This window comes from Nansenia antarctica, assembly GCF_963989245.1.
Source record: "Nansenia antarctica genome assembly, chromosome: 9".
Taxonomy (NCBI): Eukaryota; Metazoa; Chordata; class Actinopteri; order Argentiniformes; family Microstomatidae; genus Nansenia; species Nansenia antarctica.
This window is the reverse complement of record NC_137679.1, coordinates 19,754,198-19,773,185: the sequence shown is the minus strand read 5'-3', so window position 1 is coordinate 19,773,185 and position 18,988 is coordinate 19,754,198. Positions and strand designations below refer to the sequence as shown.

Sequence of the window (18,988 nt, the reverse complement as noted above, 5' to 3'; positions counted from 1 at the left end):
GACTTCATGTATCAGTGAGGCCTATCAAAATGTAAAAGTAAGATTCATGGTTTGAAGTGGATATGCTTCTAGTAACACATGTTGACATTATGGTACATTATGCTCTGTTGAAGGTATACATGTCCAGGTCCAGCAGGGTATAATGTTGCTTTTTTTGACTGGTGGATCGCTGCAGATTTACATAGTGTACTTCAGAAAAGTAGACCTCACCTTAGTTTGCTTTGACTATTCTGCAGGACCTAACCTGTTGGCTATTTGTCCCATTTGTTTGGTCTGAGCTGTCAGTGTTTGCACAACACAGCCCATGCACGCTTTCTGCCAACAGCTTGAACTTGTGTGTGAGTCAGTCTAGACTGGAGAAAAGGAGGGAGTTTATAGAGCCATATCAACCCATTAAAACTGATGAATGGACCATGGAATCTGACCAGACAGCAGTACGTCTAATCTTTTTTCAGAAATGCACGACAATAACAACTGTCCCTCCCAACAACAGGAGAGTGACCGGCTATAGTATGGGAGTGAGTGCATTAACCCAAACAAAAGTACAGAAGTACAAATTAAATTGGGTATGCGGTATCTGTAATTCATTTCACAGGATGGTGAAATGCCTAATCTTTTACATTTCAAACATTTTTTACATTTTTTTACCTTATATTCATAACCCTAACCCTAACTCACATTTCAGTTTTTTTATTGACTTTCCTTCAGCTGTCAAAGACAGTCTCTCTCCCTATCTTGCCTAATATTTTACATTTCAAACATTTTTTACATTTCTGTCTCTCTACTATTTTTTTCCCTCACCTATGGCCTCATCACAGGCCCACTTAAAGGGACAGTCTACTACAATTCAATACAGACCAATATAATACTCTTTAGATCAGAGGAATAATATGTAAACCAACAAATAGCTCCCAAATGTCCCCAATATCTTGCCTGTTATTCACCCTGACCCAATTCAGAGTTTCATAAGAATGAGGTATAAGTACACAGAATATATTTATGAGGCAATCTCACAATGTGATATGATATGTAGGCTACAGAAGAGTAGAGAAGACATTCTTGAGACAGTGAGAGGGAGTGGTACCTCTGATTAGCTACAGTATGTCCTTGGGCCAGGCATCACATAAGCATCTGTTCCTTGTATAAATAGCAGAGCTGCTAGAAAAGCCTAGAAGATTAGAAAGCATCTGCGATAAAATAGATCCTAATTTGTGAGATTCATGCACCCTCCCATTGCTATCTATGGTTCTGCAACTTATGTTACAAAACCATGAAAACTCCATAGTTACTGTTGTTTAAAGGCACTTTTAGAATAATTTATATGCACTGATGAGTTTGCACAGCTGTGGGTAAAGTACCTGTTTCATTTAATCTGATATGTAACTTGCTCACTCATTTCATGTGAAATATAACTTGCTCCCCTGGCTGACTCACTGAAAGATTCTTTTGTGTACATTTCCGAACGGCTGCACCTTCAACCACCAAAGTCCGTGGCTACTTTCAGGTCATGTAACTAAGAAACTTGCTGGAGAAAGACATGACAATAATTGATAGTTTCAACTGTATTGTTTCAGTTACGAGTAACCAAGGTAGATCATTTTAGGCCGACTACTTTTGATCTCATGACCGTCTGCGAGATACGTGACAAATCAGTGCAGACGGAGTTACGCTGTCTGACGTGAGACAATAAGATGATCCAAGACTGTTTACAGTAGGCTATTTGGCCATGACATAACTATCTACAGCAACAAAACACTGTGACACTGTGTGGCTAGAGAGATGAGGAGACAGCGGATTTCTTTAGCCTCATCTGTATATTTATTGCTAACAGAGAGGGTGAGGGGCATTGCCCACTCGAAGGAACGGCACTGATATAAGGGCTCGCCGGCTGGCGTCAGGGGGTATGGGTTGATCCGGGGTTTAGGGCGGGCTCCCGTGGGATCTCACAACACTTTCATTATTTTCTTGATTATAACCATGTTCATGTGAAACTGTTGAAGTTGGTTCAGCCTGCTGCTGCACCTTGTATACTGTCCATATTAGTAGAACAATATTTTAGCAGGATACCGTTTGATAACCAGAGGTTATGTCACCACATCATACCACCTTCTTATTAATGAATGACCAACTCAGAAATTATTGAATGTGGACCATCTAAAATAGAAATCCTTTTTCTTAGAAAACCTGGGCGCAAGCTGCAGCTTGTAAATTATGCAATGTGAAGCTGAAGTCTCAGTTGTGGAGGAAGTTGGAGGGAAATGTTTGTGTCCCTAATAGTCAGAAACCCCCCCAGCATTAACAGGTCAAGGAGGAACTGAAAGTTGCTCTCCAAGGAATGCAGGGTGTTATACTGTCGGCATCAATATGTATTAGCCTCTGCTTTTCTCAAGGGGGGTATTCAATTTCTCATGAAGGTCTATGTCTTATATCTATATTATCTGTCCATCTATATGAAATAGTGCACATTTGTTTCCTTTAATACAGTATCATACTCTTTCACAGACTGAAAGTGTTGTTGCACTCAAAGGCTTACTGTAAATACTCTCCTGACAAGAAATCAAAGTGGATGTGATTTAAGATTCTCTGCACAGTGGCGAGCTCTGAAAACAGGACCATGTTTCACTTGGCCTGAAGCTGACGTAATCACCACCGAATGGGATGGACTCAGGCAACTGTGAAAACACTCACAAAACCTTAATGGTCCGTGTTCAAAAGAACTGGCGGCTACAAAAATATTGACATTACTGGCTTTCCATGTTGATGTGATAGCTAAGGCACTGCACCACTGTTTCTCTACGTGCCGCAGGATATATAATACAGGTCTGTAGAAATGGAGGATAACATGGATGGACTGTTTCTAGTATGCCTCTCAATGCCTATGGAGTCGTAGCTTGCTGTAAGACAGCTCTTTCCCCATGTCATCAGAATGTGTATAACCTTGGTGGAAAGGTTTTCTTTGGCAGCAGACGACTTCATAGGAGGGCGATGTTGAAGAGGTGGCACTGTCGTTGATGTGGCCATCAGCCCATTTCCTCATTGCGTGCCTTATGTAAAAAAAAACACATTCAACAACACATTCCATCCCAGACTAGGCCTACAGTACCTTCTAGGAAAGTTGCCCTTGACAGAACAATAGTATGCTATTTCTGTTCACATTGGCATCAGTGGTGGGAGGAAATGTGAACAGGAAATGTGTTGAGTTAGACAGGGGACTTCATTGTCTGCTATGAGACAGTATGTCACTGGGTTGCCTGGCGTAGCACATAGCACACAGCATTAACACGTCCCTGACCCATCCTCACAAGCCCCCTGCACCATTACGGTCTTCTTGCATCACGGAACTGTCCTCTCCTTTTTTCGCAAACCTGTCAGATTGAATGTTATTCCCTGTCAGTTTGTTCCAGTGGGCACGCAGAGAGTGGCTTGTGCTGAGTATGACGGCTCAACGCTTTCTCGCCATTTATGGCTTTTCCTCAAAGTCTTTATAAGGTCAGAGAGCCTGTCTGTGTGTGTGGTTTACTAGGGTATTTTACCAGGGGGTGAATTAGTGGAAGGAGAGGATATTGTTTGAAAGGTGTTAGGAGTTATAGTCTTCAGCCTCCTTCACAAGGAGTTATCCTAGTAACTCCTAGTTTATCCTTCATTGTGAAGGATAAACCAATCCAAAGTTTACAATGACTTTAGGTGGCCATGTGTGTGTTTTACCACTGTGCACACATCAACAATCTCTCTAACCTCTCTCCATGTCCATACAGTACAGTATCTGATGTACATTTTTTGTTTCATGGTCTAAAGAGAGTGATCCAATGATACTGTAAGCTGTGTGTTTGGATTCTCTCCTGCCAGTCCTCTCCTGATCACAGTGATTTTAGTTACACTCTGGTGAATAACTCTGAATGATGGAGGCCCTAAATCCTGGCACTTAGCCCTGGCTTAAGGATGATCTCTCTCACTCCCAGTCTCAATCTGGCCCCCCGTGAAAGTGGCAGGGGCCCTGGTTTGACCTCCGTGTTGGGCCTCCCATGCTGCACTGTATCCCTATGCTCTCGCTGGGCTCAGGGGGGATTACTGGGTAAACTTGAGACAGATTAATGAAGGGGAGCAAGGTATCCCCTCTGCAGAGTGAGGCTAGGGAAACGTGTTGGAAAACCAAGCTTATTGCTTTGTCTTTCTCCTATGTACCTATCAAAAATGTTGTTTTCAAGCAGAACATTGTAATGAACATAATTGGTTCAACAACTGTTGATATATATATTAGATAGTTAGATACTCTCGTTGTCTCTACAGAACGTGTTGCATGCATACAGTGCATTGTTGGCCACCTGTGTAATTGTGAGTGTGTGTGTGTGTGTGTGTGTGTGTGTGTGTGTGTGTGTGTGTGTGTGTGTGTGTGTGTGTGTGTGTGTGTGTGTGTGTGTGTGTGTGTGAGTGTGTGTGTGAGTGTGTGTGTGTGTGACTGTGTGTGTGTGTGTGTGTGTGTGTGTGTGTGTGTGTGTGTATGATGGGTGCATAGCTTTTAAAACCTGTTTTTCTTGAGCTTTCATTAGGCTCTAGTGATCGTATGAGGATGGCAAAGCAGGTTTAATCTTGGTGTTAGGAAAGGCTATTAGAAAAAGAGCTCTATAAAGAGACGGTGTCTGTAAGAGGCCGCAGTTCTGTACTTGACTGAATACACATAACTGGAGGAAAGCGCCTCTCCTGTTGAGATGAATGTTACATTGTTAAACCTGCTATTCCCCCTCTATGTACTTTACCGATCCGCACTCCGTAGTAGACACCTAGAACCGGTGAATCTGTATGGGTTTGGAACTGCTGTACAGCGTTCAGTTGAGGGACTGTCACAGGGATATATAAACCTGGCCCCTATTATCTACTGAGATGCAGCATTTATCCCATTGAATAGATATGAAGCCTCATGGAAACATTTCTATTTCCCCTCATGATTCTCTGCAGTGGTTCATGAGGGTGGACCATGGGTTAATTAATACCACTAAAGGACATGACTTATAGACAGCAGCCAGAGGAGCCCCTTCTATTGGTCTCTAAACAAATTAGGAAGACAAAACACAGTCGAGCACAGCTTTGTTATTGAATTATGTTGGTGATATTCTACAGAGAGTATCATTCACAGGATACTTAAAGGCTCTGGCAAAATACAGGGCCAAATTAGTTTGCTTTGTACTTGTTCCATAACAGGACCGCTGGAAGAGAAGGGGATTTCCAAATATCCTCTCCCCATATGACTAGACCTCATTCATCGCCTCAGAGAGAAGAACTATACACCTGCTCACCACAAAACAGAGATAGAAAGTGAGAGAGGAAGAGATATGGAAAACGGTTGAGGGGAGATCTGCTTGTCCACTGGGTAGGACACTGAGGGGAGTGATTAGGGGCTGTCTCTGTCTTCAGCAAGACGAAGGTTTGTGGTGCACCTGCCTGCCTGGAGAGAGAGGTGAACTTGCCTGTTCACAGAGAGAGCTTTTCTAGGAAATATCGCAAATATCTAGGAAATGTCATGAAAGGAGGGTCCTGAAATTTGATCGAGTGCAAAGATATAAAAATGATTTTACTCACAGGGTCAAATGACCCCACCCATGGCTGTTCTAGTGTTAAGGTTTAGGTAGTCAGTATACATGGGGTGTGCATGGGGATGATCAATTGTCTACAGTCAATTGTCTCTAGATTTGTATTCACTACGTATGAATGCTTAATCTCATATTTTTTCTATTTTGTCGAATAGAGCAGTTACATTTTTAACAAATATCAATTTGTATGCCACTCATTGTACATGAGTGGCATACAAATTCACATTTGTTGAAAATGCTCTATTCGACAATAGTTATCTATAGTTATAGATAATTATAATCTTGAATTATTTCTATAGTTATAGATAACTAAAACTCACTTTATGCACAATGGTACAATGTTATATCAAAGGAGACTGTGGTACTCTGTGGTACTTTCGCAGGAAACGAGAGTTTGGTGGAAAGTTTTAGCCTCTCAGTGGCTGTGGACCCAACCCAACTGTCATCTCCTGGAAAGTGATTTCACTAACTGATTTTCATCTTTGAGGTTTCCTGTGGTGAACTCAGTAGTTCTGTTGTTGCTATGAGGAGACAACACTCTCTGTTTCTAAGGAAACGCTTGAAACAGCCACAGCACAGCACTAATTTGATGCACCACAGGCCAGTTAGCAAGTATACACAAGATGGAAACTGCAGCCGTGTCTCCTGAAAGAGCTGTCAGACTGCATATGTTTATTGGTATCCATCCGCTTATATCCCTCCTCCTTCCTCCCTTTTATTTAGATTTTGTTTTGTTTTTGTTTTTTTACTATTTAGGGCATCTTTCTGTTCCTCATAGTACTCTCCAGACAGTCTGGAATGCCCTACTATTGAAAAACATAGTTAAGCTAACAGTATTCATGTTGTTTCTATGTCACTGGAAAATTAAATGCATCTATTCACATTCAGAGGCAACACCAGAGCAGCAGTTGTTATGACAGCTGGTTGGGAAAAGGGACTACATACTGTACCAGAAGTCAGTCTCTAAATAACCAACAAAGTGATTGATCTAGTATGGAGTATACAGTAGAATGATATCATTTGAGGGTATGTCGCATATGATTGATGTGAGTATACCATTGACTTTTATCAGTGTCCCCTGGTCATAATGTGAATCATGCAGGGCACACAAGAAGAGGAGAAAGATGCTGCTGTTGGATGGTGCTTCGAGATAGGTAGCGACTTCTCTGTTTGCCTTAAACCAACATGCCGTGTTGACCATCAACCATCCTGACAATGGGGGGTTAGCTGTAGGACTCAGGAGCATCAGACTCCCAGCATGAGAGTCTTAAAGCAAACACTGGAGACGCTCTCTTTTGATTCACTGTTTTCTCAGAGAAGGTGACCTGATTTACCCAGTCAGTGTTATGATAGGAACATCTGCAGTACTCTTATATTTCTGATGTGCCTTGGATGAGAGAAGATATATTGTATCTTTTACGAGTTGAACAATCTTAGAGTAAAAATCATTTATATAGAAATATAAAGACCTCTTAGTCTTTTATGTATTTGAAGCATATGTTATTGTTTTGAATGTGTCTTGATTCCCTACGTAGGTGGTATGGTCGGACTCAGGAAGCAGACCCTCATTGTGAGCACTTGCTCAAAGCGATATTACAGCAACCACTTTGATCTGAGCAATAGGGTCGTTTAGTGAATGGTGTAACTTTTTCCATGCATACAGTACTCACTCATTGGCTGCTTGGTGCATATGACTAACATCTGTGCTGCTGACTGGAGCCTCCCTTCCTCCCGCCCGCGTCACGGCAGTACGAGGGCCAACCTGGAGCCAGCATGGGCTAATGTCATGCTGGGCTCAGTGTGGCTCCCGCTGCCTCCCTCCGCCCCCTCTCTCTAATGGTGCAGAACCGCAGAGGGATCTGGAACAGCCAGGAGGGCCAACTGCTTTTGAGCGTCTCTGAATCATCACAATTATTCAACCAGCTAGGGCTCAATGTCAGTCCCCGTACTGTAAAGTGTTTCTAGCGCTTTCTCTTGATTTGTTTATCCCATAATTTATTAATTGATCTCTTTGTTAAGTGTCAATTTAATCAAGCTCACACTTTAAACTCTTTAAATGTATTTTTATTCATAAATCCAGTAGTCCAATTCCTGGCTGACAATACTCCTTTTTTATGGCACATACTCCTGGGCACATTCATTTTGATCTTTTTTGGATGAAAAGCCCTTCAAGCATCTGTTAACTGCAGTTGTAGTAAACATCGGTTGTTTGTTTATTATTTAATATAAACTCATGACTATGATCCTTGGATTGAACAATTAATAATAATAATAATAATAATATTACATTAGACTTATATAGTGCTTTTCTAGACACTCAAAGACACTTTACAAACTGAAAAGATTGAGTAGTAAAATAAAAAGAAACTAAAAAAGTCTAAATCTAAGTATTAAGTAAGTATATAACTGCCAGGTACCAGTGAGAAAAGGGAAATATACTCTTCTCCATTCTCGCTTGTATCTTCTGACTTATGTAAATGTTTGTCTCTAACTTTCCTCATGTTGGTAGAAATGCTGTCAACTTCCTGCCACCATCAGTTGTCAATCATTTCGGACCTGCCTGCCAATGCTCAGTATTACACTAAGCGTGGTTTTATTTCAGTAATAACACAGCCATGGGCTCTCCAGCCTTTCCAGCACTAGACTTCAGTGGCCTGAGCCAGGGAAGGACTGAGAGAGGATCAACATGAATCTCTCTGGGGAATGTGTGTGGCTCCTGGGGTTTGCAGCTTTAGCCCATGTTGTCAAATACCCTGTGTACCACTGGCACAGTGATGAGTGATCTTTTCCACTCAGGTCCTCATGATCTCAGTGTGTCTGTCCCTCTGTCTGAGTCACTGTTTCAGGCTCCTACTTTCTGACAGTTTAATGAGGATTTGTGGCCAGGATACATATCCTAGCTCCAGCTGCCCACTGTATTAGATTTGTTAGAGAACTGTTCTCTGGTAGGTCTCTGATATTTGAACTGAATGTTTCATGTTTGATGTACAGCACTTGTGCATTTTTCAATGTTATGGCATCAGTTTGTCAAAGTTTGACGAGTTAGAACTGGAAAGGTGATACAAGCTGTCATGCTGACATCAAGGATGTCAAATGCAATCCCTTAACGGAGTTTCCTTGTCTGTGTTTTATTTCCTTATTTGTTACATTTGCTTTTCCTCATTATTCAGATTAGATTGAATGTATTATTTTGTTTACCTTTATTTTACCAGATAAAATCAATTGAGAACAAATGCTCACTCTCACGCCATTTTATAGATTGTGTCACCCTAGTACAACAAAGGAAGTATTCACAAGGGTGTGGTTAGCAAGTTGTGTGAAGGATGCCTTTTGCGAAACAGGAAGCCCAATCTAGCTTTGACTTTGGCCTGAAGGTAATGTGAGGCGTGAAAGAAAGAGATGAGTCCAGCCAGAGGCCTAGGTATTTAGCGGACATGACAAACTCCAATTCAGAGCCATCGGCGCAGGAGATAATAATGATTATTATTATTATTATTATTATTATTATTATTATTATTATTATTATTATTATTATTTGTCACCTTAATCCAAACCTTGTCACCTTAGCAGTCCCCCAGTATGTTGATGGGTGCCTTATGCTAAAAGTGATTTGTGAGCAAGGTGCGCCTCCTTGTGGTCGAATTAGGAATGGTTTACATTCCACCTGGGTGGTACTGGACACTAGGAATGAAATCACTAGTGCGTGACTTGTGTGTATGAAACTGAAAAACACACACACAGCCTGGCCTGTTTATAGCAGACATTGAACTTGTTTCGACTGTTTACCGTAACACATGTTTAGTCTAACTGATAGAGCCTGTCTCCTCTGCTTTCCATTGTTTACAGGAATCCTCTTCTCCACCATGGTGTTTGGGCCTGCCTGTGGCTTCATCCTGGGGTCCCTCTGCACCAAGTTCTATGTGGACGCTGTCTTCATTGACGCCAGTGAGTCACAGTCAAAGACAACATCACTCCAATACAAACTATAGATTGAAATGGGAACGATGGATATTTGCGAGGGGGGTGGGGGGCAGGGGGATTATTTAGGTAATTGGCATTGATGTACCAATATGGCATAGCTATGTTTTTTGCTAATTGTTTGTGTTTTTCTCTCTCCACAGCGAAGCTTGACATCACTCCTGACGACCCCCGGTGGATCGGGGCCTGGTGGGGGGGTTTCCTCCTGTGTGGTGCCTTACTCTTCTTTTCCTCACTCTTCATGTTCGGCTTTCCTAAGGCCCTGACAGTGAAAGAGGGAGACGGTGGGGGGGAGAGTGAGCAGGCCATGCTGCCTCCTTCTCTCACCCAGGACTATGAGAGGCCCAAGCCCAGTAACGGTGTGGTGCATAACCATGAACCAGCCAACAGCCTCACCTGCTGCCAGCAGCTAAGAGGTGAGAGGGGAGAAGTCTGGCCCATGCCAGCGTAACGTCTCACAGGATGTTTAGAAGTTGTGTTGTTTGAACGACATTTGCATTGTTTGTCACACACAACACATGTAGCACATAACAAGGTTATTGTCTGCATCCCACCCACTCTAAAATATTATGTTTTATTGGGCTTATGTTGCTTACACATGGCGACACATACAGTACAGGCCAAAAGTTTGGACACACCTTCTCATTCAATGCGTTTCCTTTATTTTCATGACTATTTGGTACATTGTAGATTCTCACTGAAGGCATCAAAACTATGAATGAACACATAGGAATTATGTATTTAACAATAAAGTGTGAAATAACTCTAAATATGTCTTATATTTTAGATTCCTCAAAGTAGCCACCCTTTGCTTTTTTGTTGTTAATAAAATATATAATAATAATATTAAATATAATATGTGTTAATAATAATATGTTATTATATATATATTTAATATTATTATTATATATTTTATTAACAACAACAAATATATATTTTATTAACAACAAAAAAGCAAAGGGTGGCTACTTTGAGGAATCTAAAATATAAGACATATTTAGAGTTATTTCACACTTTTTTGTTAAGTACATCATTCCACGTGTGTTCATTCATAGTTTTGATGCCTTCAGTGAGAATCAACAATGTAAATAGTCATGAAAATAAAGGAAACACATTGAATGAGAAGGTGTGTCCAAACTTTTGGCCTGTACTGTATGCTCTACATACTTTAGTGTACACACAGGAGAATATGAAGCCAATTGAAAACATTTGAGTTTTCAGTACGTGAGTTCATTGTTCCTGTGCTTACAAACTAGTGCCTGAGAATAAATACAGCGTGAGAGGAGGCTGGAGAGATTCTGAAATAGAACAGGGGAATGTATTTCACAATTTTTTTTATTTTCAAATCCGTATTGAAGTTTTGAAGATCACAAATGCTTTTTTGTAAAGTCTGAAATATTGGCTGACAAACCATCTGGGGTAGTATATAAAATGTATGTATTTTCTGTCGAGTGAGCCAACAATAATATTGGACTTAAATACACTGCTGCAGCACATTTGTGGATACAAAGAAAAAGTTATATGAATTCCAAATTAAATTACACAATGCACTGCACCCAGTTATATGTGTCGATCAGTATGCGTTAGTCCATTAGTATTTGTTTTTGGCCGTGTGGCTTAAGGCCAATGCACACAGCGTGCGATTTCTGTTGCGCGTCAACATTCCATAATTTCCATTGTTGTCATGAATGGAATCGAATTTTCGCCGTGCGATTAAAATCGGGGCTGTGTGTGTTGAGATGCGATGTTCTCATAGACTTCCATTCAAACTTCAAAATGGAATGTTGACGCGCAACAGAAATCGCACGCTGTGTGCATTGGCCTTTATTGTATGAAATCGGGGACGACGACTATGGATTGATCAACTACAGTCTCTGTCCATTAGTATGTTATATATTAGTATGTCCGTCACTACTGGGACAGTTTTGAATGATGCATCTTGCCGTATAAATTGCTTTGGAGTGTCGAGGTGATGCCGATTCATCTTGTGATGGTGCAGCTAAAGTGATATGTTGTCATTAAAAACGTCATAATAGGGTGCAAAGAGGACAGCGCACCTCAGACCACACCTTTTGGCCAACTGGAAATCATACCAACAACCACAATAATCACATAAGGAGGGGGCGCTACATCACTCGTGGGGGACATGTTTACTGTACACTTGCTTCAACTTTATTTCATACAGTGCATCCCATGATTACACATGAATAATCCACTTGAATGTCCACATGTTGCTATGTTGTTAAGGTTCTTTCTACTTTCTCCCTTCCTAACAGTGATCCCCAAGGTGACCAAGCACCTCCTCTCTAACCCAGTGTTCACCTGCATCACCCTGGCAGCCTGTATGGAAATCGGTGTGGTGGCTGGCTTCGCTGCTTTCCTGGGGAAATACCTGGAGCAGCAGTTCAATCTCACAACCTCCTCAGCCAATCAGCTTCTAGGTATGTGGCACAAACGTAGAGAGCCATACATATGCACACAGAGACAAACACACACACACACACACACACACACACACACACACACACACATGCACGACACATGCACTCACACACTGCAATATCAGAATCAGAATTCTAGTTATTGCCAAGTGTATTCGCACATACAGCAAAATATATACTATATATATACCAGTGTTTCCTCTACATGCATTTCATCGTGGCGCGCCGCCACGATGGAATTTCCTCCGCCACCATTCAGATTTCTCAACCAAAAAAAAAAAAAAGGATTTAGGCCGCTTTTCAGACCTTCACAGCGCTAGACACACCCACAAGCGCTGAAACTGGACCAGTCCGTGTGTGTCGCGAGTATTGAACTTGAGGCTGCGTTCGTAAATTCGCTCTGAGAGCCCCGGAGCGCACACTGGGTTCAACGTCATAAAGGGACCAAGTCATTTGATTGGACAAGAGGCATTCCGTGAGTGCTGATCAGATTTCCAGAGCGTATTTACGAACGCGCCCTGGCTGTCACCCGAACACCGCGAGCTAGCGTAGTGTATTGTAGTGTAGTATGGAGAGAGAGAGGAGAAGCCTCTCTATGTGTTACCTATGTCCAGTGTACTAGAACCACTCTAACAGGAGTGTTTGTCCGTGAATAACACCGGCTATGCCCGGGGTAGAAACACAAGACTATAAGGTCATATAGGTTATATATAGGTCATAAGGTTATATATGACTATATAAGGTCTACAGGTCTACACGGTCATTTTAAGCCGTCGACCAGCCCTCTACGACCACGGGAAGTCATGTTAAAAGTGAAGATACTTCTGTTAAACTAAGCTAAGCTAAACATCGCTAATCGCTAACTCCCTCCTGGGCTTAAAGTGACAAGTAATAACGTTGTGAAAAAAACCGTCAGATCAGTGTTTTTGTTTTTATTGACAACGGAATTACATGCTGGAAAAACATGCAGACACAGACAATAAGAGACACACGGGAGAAGTACAGGAAAACATTTTATTTTTTTGGGCCATCCTCGAGTTTTGGCTGAAATTACGTCGTTGTTTTGAGCGCGCGTGCACGCGGAAAAATCGCGGGCGCGCGGTCAGCACTACCCGCCACCATTGTAAAAATTCCTGGAGGAAACACTGTATACTGTATACATAATACATTTGTATATATACACAATGTTTGGATTCCAGATTTTACAAAGTCTCCTCCCACTTGTTGCAGGGATGACGGCCATCCCTTGTGCTTGCCTGGGGATATTTCTGGGCGGTCTTCTGGTCAAGAAGCTGAACCTCTCAGCCCTGGGGGCCATTCGCATGGCCATGCTCGTCAACCTAGTGTCCACCGGCTGCTACGTCTCCTTCCTCTTCCTCGGTTGTGACACGGGACCTGTTGCTGGGGTGACCATCGCCTATGGCAACGAGTAAGAACAGACTGTGTACACAGTGTAGCATTCCTATTTTGTAATGTGTGAGGGAAAGGTTGTATAATCAAAGGAGGAACCAAGCCAGCCACTCACCAACTGTCTGCAAACTTCTGTCCAAATATAGCTTACATTTTCATACAATATCATCTTTGAAGCAGGGAAAATAACACATTCACTCATATCCAAGAGAACAGTCTCCAGGTACCATGTTGATTTTTTCTTGACATATGCAACATGTGAACAGCTGTTTGAATCTCTCTCTCTCTCTCTCTCCCTCCAGGACACTGCGGCCGGGCCAGAAACCAGAGGCTCAATGCATCAGTCACTGTAACTGCTTCACCTCATCAGTCAGCCCAGTGTGCGGCTCAAACGGTGTCACCTATCTGTCCTCCTGCTTTGCAGGCTGCACAAAAAGAGTGAGCGCAAGTGTTCTGTCCCCCCCTCAATCAGGTCATTACCCTGACAGGGCCCCCTCCCTCCATCCCTCATCTCCATTCGCCTCAGTCCATATGCTATGGTCATTAAAGACACCAGCCACCATCCTAGAAATAGAATCACTGCAATGGACACAATGACCTGGTCTGATGAGCAGTAATAAGCAAGTGAAATATGTTCAAATCCGGGGAGAACGGTGGAGGCAGAAATCGGAGGACGGGCTCAGTGTAATGCATGGAATGGAATGAGGAATGGTAGCATTCCTCATTCCGTTCCATGTATTCCATTCCATGCATTACACTGAGCCCTTCCTCAGATGTCTTCCTCCACCAGCCTCCACTTATGCAACTACGCACTGTACAGGTCAGCTGATGATCTGTTACCCTCGATTTGCTAAAGTAACTTCTATCATGACCTTGAATATCCAGCATGTCTTCTGGCATGTAGCCTAACATCCTCTTATAGCATTGTTTGAAATATGGTATATATTATAGAAATATAATATAGAAATATTCTAATCGCGTATGGTCAGGCGTTTCTAGCCGGAGAACAGATACTGGTTTCAGTTGAATATTCAATATTCATATCACATGCAGTGAGCAGCATTAGATTAGATTAGATTCAACTTTATTGTCATTGCAGAGTACAAGTACCAGACAAAGAAATGCAGTTCAGCATCTAACCAGAAGTGCAAATAGTGATATAAGAACATGATCTAAAAACATGACAATGGTAGTGATGGGTCAATGGGTATTGATCAAATCTAACAGTATGGCAAGTACGGTAGTTAAGATACAGTTATGAGCTTAGGGGTAGTGGTGGTCTAGTGGATAGTGAGTTGGACTTGTGATCGGAAGGTTGTGAGTTCAAATCCCGCCTGAAGCCACACCACTACTAGTGTGCCCTTGGGTAAGGCACTTAGCCCTCAGTTACTCCAGGGGGAATGTCCCTGTAATTCGTAATTGTAAGTCGCTTTGGATAAAAGCATCTGCTAAATGGCAAAATTATTATTATTAAATTAAAATTAATTATTGCTATGTACCGTTAAGGTAGCTTATGTACAGTTGTATAAAAGAGGCTATATCAAAGAGGTATGTGCAATGTGCAATACATTGGTATGTGCAAAGGTAGTATAGTACACAGCAGTAGTGCAAAGGGTAAAGAGTGATCACATTGTGCAACCAGCAGTAGTGCAATGGCTCAATTGGATTACAGGCAGGCACCACATTAGCATCACACTCATCTCACTTATATGAATCATCACAGTGATCTCTATTATAATCTGGAGTCCGAGCAGTGACCTTTTTTACACCACCACCACTGGTGACTGTGCTGTATTCCCCTCACACTCCCCAAATACAAACATTTATTTTTGATTTGATTTATTTATTTAAAATAGGGACAATGCACATTGATTAACAGACATGCTGTAAATGATCCAGAATTAGCCTAGCAGGCTAGTTGTTGTCTGCTGTCCCTGGCCAGAGTTTAAGAGGCATCCTAAAATCTCAAAATATTAAAATACGTACATACGCTACCAAATATAGAAGATAACATATCAAGAAGAGGACAAATAACTCAGAAGACAAATAACAAAAATGACTTACAAAACAAATTACCAAACCTGGACAAAAACTAACAACAGCAGACAATTACCATACAATAATCGCAAACTAGAGCAAGCCTAAACAGAACAAACAAAACCATACTTAACACAAAAGATACAAAAGGACAAGACAGAAAAGTTTGCAAGATGCAACATGGAAGGCTACTGGTGTACACATACTGTAGCTGGTTGTCAAGCAGACATATTTTTAGCTGCTCTGATCCTCTAGAAAGAAAAGAAGACAGACGGGTACCTCATTGTCACATAAAGCCAGGGCTTTGTATGAACATTAACAGTGCTGTTCCTCTCCTCCTATCTTCAGAACCTGACAGGGTGCTCCTGTATATCCAGTGACAGTGCGTTTGCCACTGCTGTCCCAGGGAAATGTCCCAGCCCCGGCTGCCAGGAGGCCTTCCTCACCTTCCTGTGTGTGATCTGTGCCTGCAGCATGATTGGAGCCATGGCTCAGACGCCCTCCGTCATCATCCTGATCAGGTAACAACCCCCTGCCAGGCACTACGCTGCTCTCTTTACCTCTCTCTCTCTCTCTCTCTCTCTCTCTCTCTCTCTCTGTGTGTGTGTGTGTGTGTGTGTGTGTGTGTGTGTGTGTGTGTGTGTCTGTGTGTGTGTGTGTGTGTGTGTGTGTGTGTGTGCGCGCGCGCGCGCGTGTGTCTCTGTGTGTGTGTGTGTGTTGACAAAAAAAAGCATGCAATAACAATTTACATATGTTTTCCATTCTTCTCCTCTCTCATAGGACTGTGAGTCCTGAATTGAAATCATATGCTCTGGGAGTTTTGTTTCTCTTGCTACGCCTCCTTGGTAAGATACTGTTAAACATACACAATATCTTAACTATCCATGTACATCTATTACCTAATAGATTACTAAATCAAATTATTCATTTTATTTGTAAATCAAATTGGATATACATTATGTATACAGTGGGGTGCAAAAATGTGGGCATCCCTGGTTTACAATTAATTTCCAAGTGATTGAAAGCAAACCTGAACACTAAATGCTACAAAGTTAAACCTTTTTGCAAATTTAAAGCAAGGTTTCTTTTTATTTTAATTTTTCAGAGTTTTTAAATGATAAAAAAGGAAAAGGGCCCTGTGCAAAAGTTTGGGAACCCTTTTGGATTATTCTTTATTACCTTTTGAGAAGATTATTACTAAGGCCCAGACCAAGGTGATTTACTTGTTACGGCTTCAATGAGTCATGTGAATATAATTCCAGAGTTTAACTATATATTCTGAAGTAACTCCATCCTTCTAAAGTATCCGACTGCAGTGGCTGTTGTGTCTGGTGTTCAAAACCATGGGTTCCTCTAGTCTAAACTGTTGTCCAAGGATCTCAGAATCAAGATAATTCCCTTCCACCATCAAGGAGAAGGCTACAAAAACTCTCTCAATGTTTCAAACTACCCATTTCCACTGTCAGAAACATCATCAGTAAATGGAAAATACCCACACAGAAGAACCCACACATCACTGCAAAAGAGCAGAAAGAAGCCTTTCCTACGACCCCAACACAAAATTAAGCGTCTGAAGTATGCAAAAGAAAACCTTGACAAACCTGAAGCCTATTGGAACAATGTGCTTTGGACTGCCAAAACCAAAATGTTACATTTTGGCCACAGCCAAAGAAGGTATGTTTGGAGAAAACAGGGTGAAGCATTTGTAGAGAAGAACACCTTGCCAACTGTTAACCATGGAAGTGAATCCATTATGCTTTGGGGTTGTGTAGCAGCTGGGGGCACAGGCAATATTGTGCGGGTGGAAGGAAGAATTTATTCCACCAAATATCAAGACATTCTAGAGGCTAATGTTTGAAGTTCAGTCCATAAATTGAAGTTGAAGAGAGGTTGGGTATTCCAGCAAGACAATGACCCGAAGCATACCTCAAAATCAACCATGAAGTACCTCCAGGAAAGACGGATGAAGGTTTTGGAATGGCCATCACAGTCCCCAGACTTGAATATTATAGAAAATCTGTGGAGAGATCTCAAACATGCCGTGCATGCAAGAAGGCCGAAGAATATTTCTGAGCTAGAGGTGTTCTGCCAGGACGAATGTGGAAAAAGGGTTAGAAAATTTCCCAAAACAAGAATTGAAAGACTCTTAGCTGGCTACAGGAAGGGTTTGCAAGCTGTTATAGTTGCAAAGTACTAGCTGACAGGGTTCCCAAACTTTTGCACAAGGCCTTTTTCCTTGTTTTATTATCTTTAAACTGTAAAAAGTTAAAATGTAAAAATGAATCTTGCTTTAAAGTGTGATGAAATGTGTCATGTTTAACTTTCCACCATTTAGAGGTTGGGTTTGCTTTTTTTCACTTTGGAAATGGCATTTTGACTAGGGGTGCCCAAATATTTGCACCCCACTGTATATGATGAATATTAGGACTGAATTGTTTCTGCAGTTTTTACTGTTAGTCAGTTATAGTGTGGATATGTTGCTACAGTAATTGAGGTTTAATGTTTGTTGATAATGTTTGTGTTATGTTAATCTCATATCCAGAGAGACTTACATTTCTCAGTATAAAATGATATAAAACCACAACATTTGTTTCAATATAGTTAACTAACCCTTGTTCCTGCTGTAGATAAAAGGCATGTTCTGCTGCTATAATCTCCTCTTCACCTGTTTTGTAGGATTCATCCCCCCTCCTCTGATCTTTGGTGCTGGGATTGACTCAACGTGCCTTTTTTGGAGTACAGACTGTGGGGATCGGGGTGCCTGCCTGTTGTATGACAACGTGGCTTACAGGCATCTGTATGTGAGCCTTGCTATCGGTCTCAAGGCCATTGCCTTCCTTCTCTACACCACCACTTGGTATTGCTTACGCAGGAACTATAAGAAATACATCAAGAATTACGAGGGATATACAACGCCAACTGAACTGTTCCCCTCCAGCGTCACACTCGACAACGTGGGGAAGGACAGCAGTCAGAACCCAGCCAACAGGACAAAGTTTATATACAACCTAGAGGACCATGAGTGGTGTGAAAATATGGAGTCGGTTTTGTAGTTTGAGAACTAACAAGCGGATACCCACTGGCTACACAAATCATTCTCTTGAGGGATTATCTTCTGTCTTCATTCATTTTTTTAATGAAGGATAGAATTTCCTTTTTGATAAAGATAGTCTCTCTGAAGTCCCTTTCAGGCCCTGGAAGATTGTTGCAGCTCTCTGCTCCACATCCTGGGTCACTTTTTATAGGGTCCATTTTGTTTGAGATGTTGAGATGTTATCAGCGAGGTGTTGTCCAGTGCCAGTGAAGTCTCTTGTGATCGTTTGTAGAAGACAACTACTGGCTCTGTCCTCAGCTCTTTAGTTGATTAGTTGGTCAATATAATACGACTTTTATAGTTGCCATATTCTTTCAACATCGATCACAGTGAGAATCAGTGAGAATGACAGTCCCTTTCCGTCAGCTTACTGTGCGTCACATCTCGTTCCTTTCCCCTCAAGTGAATGAGAATACTAAAGTAGGATGTTTCTTTGTTTGATC

At 41.7% G+C, this 18,988-nt stretch overlaps 1 protein-coding gene across 2 annotated transcripts in view; it reads left to right on the top strand.

Moving 5' to 3' along the window:
• slco3a1a (solute carrier organic anion transporter family member 3A1a) overlaps positions 1-18,504 on the top strand; it is a gene marked incomplete at both ends in the record, with an annotated part of 37,108 nt that extends 18,604 nt beyond the window's left edge. Inside the window, 8 exons of one of the 2 annotated variants that reach the window (XM_080539060.1) lie at positions 9,432-9,530; positions 9,707-9,979; positions 11,840-12,004; positions 13,235-13,433; positions 13,717-13,852; positions 15,800-15,972; positions 16,232-16,296; positions 18,128-18,504. In XM_080539060.1, the coding sequence (XP_080395186.1) occupies positions 9,432-9,530; positions 9,707-9,979; positions 11,840-12,004; positions 13,235-13,433; positions 13,717-13,852; positions 15,800-15,972; positions 16,232-16,296; positions 18,128-18,504 (1,487 nt within the window). Of the gene's footprint in view, positions 1-9,431; positions 9,531-9,706; positions 9,980-11,839; positions 12,005-13,234; positions 13,434-13,716; positions 13,863-15,773; positions 15,973-16,231; positions 16,297-18,127 lie in introns of both variants that reach the window. The other variant, XM_080539059.1, reaches the window with a different exon arrangement.
• Positions 18,505-18,988: the final 484 nt, after the last annotated feature.